Source organism: Anopheles merus, chromosome 3R, assembly GCF_017562075.2.
Source record: "Anopheles merus strain MAF chromosome 3R, AmerM5.1, whole genome shotgun sequence".
NCBI classification, from domain to species: Eukaryota; Metazoa; Arthropoda; class Insecta; order Diptera; family Culicidae; genus Anopheles; species Anopheles merus.
In genome coordinates this window covers 339,217-351,498 of record NC_054084.1, presented here as the reverse complement: position 1 = coordinate 351,498, position 12,282 = coordinate 339,217, and the positions used below count along the sequence as shown (strand labels likewise).

General features: G+C 45.0%; 2 protein-coding genes across 2 annotated transcripts; both read left to right on the top strand.

The window, feature by feature from the left end:
* Positions 1 to 1,001: 1,001 nt before the first annotated feature.
* Positions 1,002 to 7,406, top strand: LOC121595357. Its single transcript, XM_041919270.1, has 13 exons — positions 1,002 to 1,293; positions 2,896 to 3,021; positions 3,112 to 3,475; positions 3,539 to 3,873; positions 3,950 to 4,365; positions 4,431 to 4,643; positions 5,133 to 5,550; positions 5,615 to 5,850; positions 5,932 to 6,062; positions 6,126 to 6,463; positions 6,525 to 6,946; positions 7,017 to 7,082; positions 7,140 to 7,406. Exons 2-13 carry the CDS (start codon positions 2,937 to 2,939, stop codon positions 7,281 to 7,283), a joined length of 3,168 nt encoding a protein of 1,055 aa, XP_041775204.1. The 5' UTR covers positions 1,002 to 1,293; positions 2,896 to 2,936; the 3' UTR covers positions 7,284 to 7,406.
* Positions 7,407 to 8,150: 744 nt separating this feature from the next.
* Positions 8,151 to 12,064, top strand: LOC121595356 (facilitated trehalose transporter Tret1-like). Its single transcript, XM_041919269.1, has 6 exons — positions 8,151 to 8,208; positions 8,275 to 8,507; positions 8,573 to 9,044; positions 10,422 to 10,894; positions 11,595 to 11,660; positions 11,743 to 12,064. The coding sequence occupies exons 1-6, from the start codon at positions 8,151 to 8,153 to the stop codon at positions 11,923 to 11,925; spliced, it is 1,485 nt and encodes a 494-aa protein (XP_041775203.1). The 3' UTR covers positions 11,926 to 12,064.
* Positions 12,065 to 12,282: the final 218 nt, after the last annotated feature.

The following is a 12,282-nucleotide window of genomic DNA, read 5'->3' as shown; positions in this document are numbered from 1 at the left end:
GATCTTGGCCAAGTCAGTGCGACGTAGTGCGACTGTGAGCGGGTCATCAATGGTCCTAGACCATTTTGTGGTATGATCACCCTCGTCATTCGATGCTAATTTTCTATATCTACACAATAGACTGGGTTGTCATACATATTTTCTAAAGATCAATGAATTATGAATTTGAAAGATCACGAGAACATTCGAAGGAAACTGGCCGATCATCTGATAACAAAGTTTAACAAATACATTGCAATATAGGTGTCACCACTGTTCTTCTTGTTCTTTCTTCTTTTGGCACAACAACGGTTGTCGGTCAAGGCCTGTCTGTACCCACTGGTGAAGTGGGTTTGGTTTTCAGTGACTTGTTGTTACCATAGCAGGATAGTCATTCCTACGTATGGGAGCACGGTCTATTCGGGACTTGAACCCATGACGGGCATGTCGTGAAGCCCCACTGTTCCAAATTCACAATATTCTACCTATTATATATCATGCCCTCCTACAATTATTAGGATCAGCCCGTCTTAATGAAGGTTTGTCTTTACATGGGATTGTAAATACAATAATCGTTTACGATCTTGATAAACGGATGTCCAGCTTAACAAAACTAGAGAATAATGCATAGTGGTGCATATTCGATTATCAAAAATTTAATTCTTCTTCTTCTATTTGGCGTAACGTCCTATGTGGACATGCCGGCCTATACAAGCTTTCGAGACTTAACAGACTATTACAGACTCGAGAAATATTTTATTATGCTTGGCAAATATAACTTTTTTTTCTTTGCAATTTGAAAAGTGCATTGCGCTATTTACATTTACAGCGTGCTAATAATCACAATCTGCATTATTAACACATTCTACCTGTGACCAGTTTGGATAGTTTCCTTTCGCAAAGAGGATAAACATTTTACTAAGCTGTTTTCAGCTATTCAAACTTTATCCTGCTGCTTATCTGGAGCTTTCAGGCGGCGAGAACAAGTCTTTAAGATCATATATCAACTGACGCACGCTGCTGTCTTTATGCGAAACATGATATAATAAAGATAATGTCGGCACACATCTCAGTGACCTGATGCCACGGATCCACCAACCACAGCCACTGCTAGAATTGTGCCGGAAGCTTACCAGCCAACTAACCAAGCCGTGCCTAGGTGTGGTGGGTGGTCAGTATCGCAACGGTGTGTGCCCGAAGCGCAAGCGTTCTCCGTGAGTTTTGGCTCCGTGAAACCACGTAGTGGCCGTCGAAACATGTTTTTGGAATTTCTATCACGCCGATACTGGAAACAATTCGCTGCCATCGCGGCTGGTAAGTAAGCGATTTCGTGACAACATTGGTCAGCGTGCCTGTGCGAATGGTAACAATGATGACGCACTACACCCACTACCCATTCAGCGGGATCGTAGTTCAATGAACTGTCCTCCTTTCCCCTTGAACCCATCCCCTTTCCGATTCCCATCAGCTGTTAGTGGAGGTTAGTGCCACCGGGATATTGGTTATCCAGTGTCGTAAGGCCAGGGCACCTGCACACCCTGCCTGTAGAAACCACCGTGAAACATAAAGCAATAAAAGCAACAAGATGGAAAAAACGAAACGAGCTCTAAACTAATTGGTAAGGTGCGAACATGTCTCGATGGTTGGGACTCCCGGTTTCAGATCAGTCAGACGTGCTGTCGTTTTTCCGAGCCTGTGCCATTCTTGAGCGACAAAGAATGCGTTTGCGTGTGTGTGAGTAAGTACAAGTAAGCAAACGCTTGGCAAACAGTTTATAATAAATGGACAAATAGACTCGGCCCAGCTGGAAGAATACAGACACACCGAGACAGACATGCCGTTCCGTCGATGATAAGCTGCATGCGAATGACGTCGAAAAGAACGCGCGCATCGTGTCCGCCGTCGGCACACAAACAATCATTTACATTAGAAAGCTCTTGTAACCCAATCGGAAGAGACGAATGGTGGAACATAGACTTTGCTTACGCTTTATCACGCCCGCTTTCCCCTCTCCTTTGCGTTTTGCGTTTTAACGGTCGCGTTTTAAGCGCTTGTTGGCTCTATTCTGCCATTTAGTAACGAAATACCGTGTATGTGTGTGTATGATCAGTTCATTAGACACCCGGTCAAATGTTTCAGGGGCCCCTGTGGATGCGTTGTTTGCCTAGTCCAAGTATATTCTGCTCCGACATCCAAACTCGATAATTAACGTTTCGTGGCAACAAAGTTGTTGTGAAAAACAACAACAACAAACACTGCACAATATCTGAACCCGGGAGAGGGTAATGTAGTCGCAAAATTTAAAGAAAATCAAATTCCAATATACTTTGAGGACAGTATTTGCATCGCTCAATATTTAAAGAAAATCAAATTCCAATATACTTTGAGGACAGTATTTGCATCGCTCAATATTGCACAGTATACAATTTCCATCGAGGACGGGATGTATAAATTCACGAAAAGATGTGCATTATTCATCTGCAACCAATTCGTTCTTTGAAATGTAGATTAAAACGGTTCACTGGCCGCGACTGTCCCGGCCCCGTTTGAGTTACACCATTTCCATACGATCAAAGTCCTTCAGGCGCCCTAATCATCGCCCTCGATGCGATGACTCTGATTGCTCAATGCTGATGAAGACGAGAGCCGACAATCACAACAATCACAAAGTAACGCCTGTCCATCCTGTCGATGTTGGCAGCCCGGGCTAATTCAAATAGATGGTAGCCGATTAAAAGCCCACCAATAAAGCGTTTGACAACCGTCTGATTTGCAAATTGGACGTCTTTCGAACGATCGGCCGCTCGAGCGCATGCGTGATTCGTTTGTCTGCCATCTGGGCGTTTAATATTAGAATCTGTTAGATAAGTTGTCAAAGTTTTGCGTACCAACACCGAGCTGTGTATTTTGATTTAGCGATCTGAGGAAAGCGTAAACAATGCAGGTTTGCAGTCGCAATGGAGCAGGAGCAGCAAGGTCCGCCCGAACGAGCGAGTATTTGGGCACGGAAAAACCTTAACCAGGTGCTGGCAGTGATCCGAAGTAATGTGAAGCGCTATCAATCTTTCTCTATACGGCTATGGTTCGTAGAATAAAGTGTGATTTTCGGATCTTCTGTGCCTCTTCTTTCAGTTCACATCATCACCGCCAGCTATGGAGTGACTGTTGGATGGCCTGCACCGATTATCCCACTACTGCGTTCTCCGGAGACTCCGCTACCGAGTGGACCGGTGACGGTGGATGAAGCATCATGGATTGGTTCGACACTGTGCATAGGTGGCACAATCGGAACGATTCTGTTTGCCATCATTCATACGTATTTCGGGAAGAAGATAGCACTCCTACTTACCTCCGTACCACACATCATCCTGTGGACGTTGATCCTCGTCGGGGACAACGTGTGGTACATCTATGGGGCACGCTTTTGCAGTGGACTGACCGGAGGTGGTGTGGTCAGTGTTGTTCCGCTTTACATCGCCGACATTGCGGATAAGAAGTAAGTCTCCAGAGACAGCTTTCCTTTATTCTTCGTTAACTACCGCCACCCCTTTCTTTCCAGGATTCGCGGCACTTTGGGATCGCTCACGATTATTTTCATCAACATTGGACTGGTGTTCATCTACGCAGCCGGAAACTATCTCCCTTACGATCTCATTCCAAAGATTATGCTCGTGTCTCCGGTAGCGTTCATTGTGCTGGTGAGCTTCCTACCCGAAACCCCCTACTGCTTGCTAAAGAAGGGGCGTCCACTCGAGGCGGAACGATCGCTCATGTTCTACCGTAACATCTCCGACCAGCAATATCAAACGGCTGAGTTTACGACGGAGTTTGACGAGCTGAAAAGCTTCGTCCACACGCAATCGACTCAGTCGCGAATCTGTTGGGCGGATTTTAGTATGTAATCATTGCCAAGGCAAAGTTCTGAAACCTGTTCTTAACATCCTTCAATCATTCATGCTTGTCATTTCAGCTACACCGGAAGCAAAGCGAGGACTCTTTATTGGCGTGTTTGTGATGGCCCTAAACCAGTTTAGTGGCATCTTTGCTATCCTTACGTACGCTGGTACAATCCTTCAGATGTCCGGTACTGGCATTGATCCTAATGTGGCACTTGTGCTTGTTGCCATCCTTAATATCTGCGGCAATCTTACTTCATTTGCCATCATCGATCGTGCTGGTCGGAAAATAATGCTACTCCTCTCTGCCACCGGTGTCGGTTTGGCATTGGCCGTACTTGGTGCTCACTCGTATCTGCTCACGATCGGCTACGATCTGCAGGGTGCCGAATGGTTGCCCGTGTTGGCACTGGCGCTTACGCTGTTCCTGGGCGCTATTGGCATAACGAATATCCCTTTCTTCATCGTCCCCGAAGTGATGCCACCGAAGGTTAGGGGACGAATAATTCTGGAACGTTTTATCAGCAATGTCACTTATTTCATTCCTTTTCGCAGCTTCGTAGCATCGGAAGTACTATCAGCGGGACACTGCTTTGCATGTTTGCGTTCGTCACCGTGAAGCTTTACCCGATCATGATGGTGAACATCCATATCTACGGGACTGTGTGGATATCGTCAGGAGTCTGTGCGGTCGCTGTAGTAATTATCATCTTCCTGATACCGGAAACAAAGGGCAAAAACTTGAACGTACAATGTGATAGTAAAAAGTGATTCTGTCTTACTACGATTGGAGCATAGTACAAATAATATATCTTTATCTACATGAGATAAAAACTGTTAATCTAAATAAAACTTAATTTAGAAATGTAAATGTTCCATTCTCATTCACTAGATCTATTAAATAAATCACACCACCTTAGTAAAAACACCGAGCAAATTTGATTTGTTTCTAAACCTTATAGCAGTCAATTCATTTATGCTTTGCATAATGTTGTAAAATAGTTGGCAACCTTACAAATACACCATCCACGTGTTCCAAACAGACGCTTTGCTGCCGTAACAATTTCATAGTTTCATAATAAAAGTCAATCGCTTCCTGCCTTATCACTTTGCGTTGAGATTACTGATTCGTTTCCACCCGCTGAGCGGATGATCATCGCGACAATGACTGGAGCTCGCAGAACCTCATCTCAACCACACTGCCCAGACAGATTAAGCACCATGTACCGGTATCGGCCAGTTCAAGTTAAGTGACAGAGTCTACGTCATAGGATAAAACAAAAATCGTCCATTATCTTTAATGTCAGCCCACTGCTAGGCAACTGCAGAAACAGCCGGTGGCCATTCCCACTGCAACACGCGACTAGTGTGACATTGTTTACTATTTGGACGTGGTGGAACGTCCACACGCCAGCCTTTATGCGGATTGATTTACGCTTATCAAACAATGCCATCAACAGCATCTGTTCTCTCACCAGGGGTAGAAAATTCGCCCAGAAGACGATCACTATAGAAAAGATGTTAAAGCACTGTATGGTACATTCGAATTGCCAAGGTGCTTCCAGATGTAAGGCCATTCGCTTCAAGGCAACGAAACCATCAGGATCGGACGAACGCGCAACGACGATGGCTTCTACCAGAGGTGTTAGAAATCAAATCTTCGCTACCGGTGTTAGTGAGTACAGTGAAGGGGTGACAAAATTGTAGTGCTTAGTAATTTTGAATAATCGTTTTCTTAGTGAACCTCATCAACCTATCGCATGGCGCGGCGTTAGGATGGGTATCACCGTACTTGCCTATTTTGATGTCCCCGGATCAAAATCTTCTCTCGACCGGACCTGTGACGGTTGAGCAAGGATCGTGGATAGGATCGATCCTCTGCCTTGGTGCACTCTTTGGAGCATTTGTGTACGGATACTTGGTGGAAAAGTTCGGCATTAAGCGGACTCTGCAAACACTAGTTATTCCACACTCTGTGTGTATCTTGTTTTAAAGATTCTTTTCAAATTGCTCATCCATTTTTCTAATCTGTGTTGATAATTTGTGTATAAAACAGGCTTTTTGGATTATCACCTATCTTGCCACTTCCGTCCATCAACTGTACCTTGCCCGCTTTCTCGCTGGTCTTTCCGGTGGTGGAATAATCGTAGTCTTTCCTCTGTTTATTGCTGATATCTCGGATAAAAAGTATGGAACGGAATATTCCATTACATGCGAGATAAACATTGATACTATTTTTCCTCCTTCTAGAATCCGAGGTATTCTAGGCTCCTTCCTAGCACTGACCAGCAATGGTGGATTCCTGCTCATGTACGTCATTGGTGACGTGCTGTCCTATCATACCGTCGCCCTTACCATGCTCGCGCTTCCCTTGCTCTTCACTGTGCTGATGTGCTTTGTTCCAGACACTCCACAAACATGTCTAAAGAAGGGTAGAACCGCTGAAGCCGAACGTTCGTTTATGTTTTATCGTGCCATTCGAACACAGGCCGAAAAGACAAGTGCCTTGCGGCAGGAGTTTATCAATATGGAAAAGTTTATCAAGCATAACTCAGGCCAGAACTCTCGAGTAACGTTGGCGGATTTTAGTGAGTCTGTTCTATGTTTGTCCTGACCATCCCAATATCATACATGATCCTCTTTTCTCAGAGTCTCGCGAAGCAAAGCTGGGCATCTTTATCGGTGTATTTCTAATGTTCATCAATCAATTCTGTGGTATCTTTGCGATCCTCACATACGCTGCCACGATCTTTGCGGGCGTCGGCTCCACACTGAGTCCCAACACATCCGCCATCATCATGGGTACGATCCAAATTGTTGGAACGCTCTCGTCGTTCGTGTTTGTTGATCTGGCCGGCCGGAAAGTCTTGCTGATCATTTCCACCTTCGGCACAGGGCTTGGGCTTTTCGTCCTAGCAGTGTTTAACTGGCTCACTGTGAATATGTCGACTCACTGGATAAAGGATTACAGTTGGTTCCCCATCGTGAGCCTTTCCGCCACGGTGTATCTCTTTTCCATTGGATTGTGTAGCATTCCTTTCTTCGTCTTACCAGAATTATTACCCCTAAAGGCTAGTCTTGGTACTCGTGGGTTGTTTCTTTTTTCTCAAATACCTAATTTGAGTTTCTTTTTATCTACAGATATGCAATGCCGGAAACACATTAAGCATGGTTTCGATCACAATATTTGCGTTCATCAGTCTTAAGGTGAGAGATAACTTAAGTTACAATAGTACCTTGAATGATCATGTGTTTTTCCTACAGATATTTCCTATCATGGTAGAGGTCATCTACATCTACGGTGTACTAGGGCTATACGCAGGGATATCTTTCGCTGGCGTGGCTATAATTACATTCATTGTTCCGGAGACCAAGGGAAAAAGTCTCATATCACCTCAAAGCGTGTGAAGTGGAATGGGTCTCAAGATTGTTTGTGATAACTAAATTCCAGAATAAGTCGCTGGAAAGCATCTCTCGAGAAAACAAATAAATAAAATAGGTGATACACACATACCATGATCTATAATTCATTTAAAATTACAGTTATAAAACAGTTCAACCTCTTCAATGAAGAAACACGCTTAACAGAGGCTAATTCCTCTACGAGCGTCATCGAATCCCAATGGCCTAATGACCTTGCAAAATAAACCATACTAGGGGGAAATTCTTCCTTCGATTGCAATATCTAAGTCCAATCTCATCCTTTGAGATAGGATTAATTCATTTCCTTTGCATTACAATCAATGTGTGCGAATGACCTGCATCGGAAACGAACCACGTCTGACCTTTACAGACTAGGTCACTCTACCAGTCCCATGACCCATTACATCATAACCCAAATAAGACGAGGGAGAAATTACCTGACCATGTTTCGTCTCTCTTTTTTATATTTTTAGTGCGATGATGTTCTAATCGAACGAAACTTCTCACGCTTCTCTGTCATACACTATCAAACACAATATTATTACTATTTTCATTTATATTTACCCAACGAATCCTTTTCCTCTAGCCGCTGACACGTGCCAGTGTTTAACAATGCGGATTGCACTAGATAACCACAGAACCTTGACTCGTTGCGCACTGAAATGCACTGCTGTACGGGATGCGATTGTTTGTTTTCCCAACAAATCTTCAAAGTCATTGCTAGTTTACGGCAGTTTGGTCCGGCGAGGCGTCAAGCGTCATCTCAGTAGGCGTTGCCTGGAAATCAACCGCATAGTCTACTGTGATCTACGTCGTTGCGACAGTTGTTGTGCGAACCAGTTGTGTCTCAGAATGCAGCCTCCACTTTCGCTGCTATCAGTGGTGAATCAGATTTTTGGAACGCTCATCAGTAGGTTTCTTTGACAAACTGTTGAATATCAGTTAATACTAGTATCGAACATTTTTCGTATTATAGTTAATCTCATCGCCCTTGCCCATGGCATCACGCTGGGATGGGTATCGCCATCGCTGGAGTATTTGAGTTCGAACGAAACACATCTCGTCGGAGGCCCAATGACAGTGGAAGAAACTTCCTGGTTGGGCGCTTCCCTCTGCATCGGTGGCATGATCGGGGTGACACTGTACGGATATCTCGCCGATCTAATAGGCAAACGAAGAGCTATGCAAATCATCGCGATTCCTCACGTGGTAAGAATTTACAATGCCTAGAAAGCAATTTTGCACGCTTTAACTTAGATTTCCCTCCTTTCCAGGCATTCTGGCTGTGTATCATCTTCGGAAATAGTGTCCTACAGCTCTGCATTGGACGAGTGTTGGCTGGCATTGCCGGTGGCGGCATTCTGCGTATCGTACCTCTCTTTGTGGCTGACATTGCCGATCCACGCATACGGGGCATGCTCGGTTCGCTGCTGCCCGTGTGCCTTAACCTCGGCACCGTGCTAGCATTCATCCTTGGTAGCTTTGTGTCGTTTAGAACGCTTCCTCTGATCGTGCTCGTACTACCGGCACTCTTCACCCTCGCCATCGCCTTTCTACCAGAAACACCACCCTGCTTATTGCGTGCATATCGAACTGAAAAGGCCGAACAGTCGCTCATGTTTTACCGGGGCGTTCGAGGACATTTTGCAAAGTCGGAATGTTTCCGGCACGAATTCCAGCAGCTGAAGGATGGGATCGAGCTCGAAACGACGGCTTCGGACGCTACTCTGTCGTGGAAAGATTTCAGTAAGTGTACGTTTGCGAATGATTCAAACATTGCCACTATTTCCCGATAAAAGACTCAGAGGACAGACATGAAGTGAAAAGGGAACCAAACTCACATTAGACTCTACTTGCTATTCCTAGAACGCCCCCCATTTTGGGACAACCCTGTAGATTCAATCGTCAAAGTCTCCTATCTCACTTCCACGCTCATACATAGCATGTTATCATTATCCTGCCACTCCTCGGACTGCCGGTCGAACACCACGGACACCCACTGATAGGTACATCTACTTAGAAATACAACAAACCTGACCTTGAAAGATAAGAGACCGCATGGGGACGACTATTCGCCTGTGCCGAAAGCAAACAAATCAACTTCTTCCCAGCATTGAGATGTTCTTTTCTATGCGTCGGGCTATTTCGCACAACTTGCTTAGACGCCTCATTGCCCACACGCTCTCTACCCGTCAACAATCGCACGTAGTGCAGGTGTGCAGGTGTGCAATCTAATAACACACTGCTGCTTGTAGTGCCAGAATGCAGCAGAGAGGAGGAAGAGCGGAAATAATCACGAGCGTTGTTTTCTTTTCTTTACTGTCCAAGTTTACTCCTCAGATGCAATCTTTGGGCCGCACACGATTACCGGTGATTAGAGTGCGCCGAATTGCATCATCACCGTAATACACACGGCGCGTAACATCAGCACAACATGCACCGGCCAATGCACATCCAACCTGCGCACCACCGGGGCAGTGTGATGCGATACGGATGGTTGTGGATGGATGCGTTTGACTGTTGTTCGTTATCTCGGGGGTGGGCACATCAAAAAAAGCCCCACAAGCGGAATGTAGCTCGATTAGTTATCGGTGTTTACGGTGCGAAGTTTGTATTGGGCAGCGTGTGACGAAGAATCGGAACGTGGCATCTCGATTCGTAATATCGAACGATTTCTTGCTCGTTTTTTCGATTCTATCTGTTTCTGCGCCTCGAATTCCTTGCGTTACGTAATTGCGGAAGGGAAAGATTAAGTAACTCAGCATTGGAGGAAGATGGTGTGGTATGATTTTAAACGATGGATAAAGCTACAGCAATCAAAAACAGACAACATCCACAATATCGATTTCATCATATGTGAAATTCTTGCGTTTTCGTACAAATACCAATTAGAAACAATGGATTGAATTACAGATAATGTCCTGAATCAAAATATGAAAGACTTAAGAGTACTGGGTGCAATATACGTGCAATAAGACACTCATCTCGTACGGTAACTTTCTTATGACTAAACCAACCTGTTCGAAGTGAAAACCTACATTAGAATAAGGTTATTAATGATACATCATAACAATAGTTTACACTTACTTACCGTTTATCTCATATCCTTTTTTCCTCAACCAGCCACGAAACCAGCCCGCCAGGGTTTACTGATGGGGATGTTTCTAATGCTGCTCAATCAGTCCAGTGGCTCGATGGCTCTCATCACCTACGCCAGCAGTATTTTCGAGCTGGCTAATCCACCGTCGGCCACCACTGTCGGTGTCCTTCCCGCATCCATTTCCTCGATCGTGCTGGCCACGATACAACTCCTCGGAACTATCATCTCACTGGCGCTGGTCGATCGAGTTGGACGCAAGCTTCTGTTGATCGTGTCCTGTCTTGGTATGACCGTCGGATACCTCACCCTAGCCGGCTATGTGCACTTCCTACTCCCAACCGGCTCCGACCCGTCGGACAGCGTAGTTTCTGACACAGTTCCGAGCATTACCAGCCGACTGTTGCCCATCTGTAGCCTTTCGTTCAGTATCCTGCTAGCTTCAATCGGACTGCTGACCGTCCCGTTCATCGTCATGGCCGAGGTTTTGCCGTCGAAGGTCGGATCAATTTTTCCATCGTCAACCCATCTTCAACAGCTCTCCAACACCACTCGCCCAGAGGGCCGTGCCATATGATCTGACTCGATCGCCCCCTCCCCCACGCTGGGTGACTTGGCGAATTCTTGCCAGAGTGCCAGTAGGTGCTGCTGGAAAGATATTCATCTCTCTCTCTATCTCTCTCTTCCTGCCCGTTAAGTCTGTTCATTTTTCGTGCGCGTGTTGGTTTATCTAAATAGCCTTAACCTTGACATTGGCATTCGGCGTTCGCACCCGCCGTTCATCGACTTCGATGAAAAACGGAGCCGGGTGCTGTGGGGTTGTTGGTGTCGGGCAGCCCGGTTATGCGGTTATGTCGCAGTTTTGTCGCCGCACGTATCGGAGTCTTCCCCGGTCTACATGTTTATTATTCTTGCTTTGTGTGTTGTTTATTTTTCCCTCTTGTTTTGTATACGTGTTTGTGGGGCCATGTGTATTATAATATCGTCTGGATGTCAGTTCGCATGGACAAATGTGTTTATGCTTCTTCTTTTTCGCTTTCTCACAACGATTTATTCAACGCGCCAAATGCGAGTTGCAACCACATGCAGTCACAGCATCCATAACCATCATTGGACACGTTTGCTTATGCGTTCTTATTTTATACCTACAATATTTTTTTTCATCTCTCTCTCCATTTCATGCGTGAATGCAACTGCAGATAAGAAATATTGGCAGCACAATCTGCACGACGATCGTTGCTTTATCCGCGTTCGCGGTGCTGAAGGTAAGTAAGAATAATAATCGCGGCTTACTAAACACTCCCGCTTCTGCATTAGAATTGCACCTTTTGCTCGGTTACATTTAAGGTATTTCCTGTCCTACTCGATACGATTGGACTGGCGGGTACGATGGCAGGTGTTGCGGTGGTGTGTTTAGTCGGTGCAACGGTGGTCATACTGTTTCTACCCGAAACGCACGGCAAGTCACTGGTGCCGATAGCCGCAGAAGTGGAGCAAAACTCGGAAAGAAATAGAACGGAGGGAGTCTAAACGCACAGCGCGAGGCACTCCATTAATTTGAATACTGTTTGTACTTTTGGCACATATCCAAATGAAACCGTAGGCACACAAACGATAACACAAAACTTATCAGAAACCGAAAGTACAAATAATAACAAACAAGTTTGAATTAATTGACTTTTTTAAACTGAGAATTTAGTATTACTTTTACTCAACGTTCAATTGTTTACAGGTAAACTACTTTACTGGCATTTTTCGTGGTTGGTAAACCATTGAATTCAACCTTCTTCATGTTATTGTCAAAGCTAATTCAATCATGTGTTAATATTACTTTTCCCTACTGGAAAACTTTTCGAGTTTCCATGTGATTGTTAAGCTATTCCTTTT

Excerpts from the sequence above, each read along its gene's own strand:
- LOC121595357 (XM_041919270.1), top strand. The coding sequence starts at position 2,937 with ATGGAGCAGGAGCAGCAAGGTCCGCCCGAACGAGCGAGTATTTGGGCA. Across the intron at positions 3,022-3,111 it reads GGTGCTGGCAGTGATCCGAA|TTCACATCATCACCGCCAGC; the intron begins GTAATGTGAAGC and ends CTCTTCTTTCAG. Across the intron at positions 5,851-5,931 it reads CACTAGTTATTCCACACTCT|GCTTTTTGGATTATCACCTA; the intron begins GTGTGTATCTTG and ends TGTATAAAACAG.
- LOC121595356 (XM_041919269.1), top strand. The coding sequence starts at position 8,151 with ATGCAGCCTCCACTTTCGCTGCTATCAGTGGTGAATCAGATTTTTGGA. Across the intron at positions 10,895-11,594 it reads CCGAGGTTTTGCCGTCGAAG|ATAAGAAATATTGGCAGCAC; the intron begins GTCGGATCAATT and ends ATGCAACTGCAG. Across the intron at positions 11,661-11,742 it reads CCGCGTTCGCGGTGCTGAAG|GTATTTCCTGTCCTACTCGA; the intron begins GTAAGTAAGAAT and ends GTTACATTTAAG.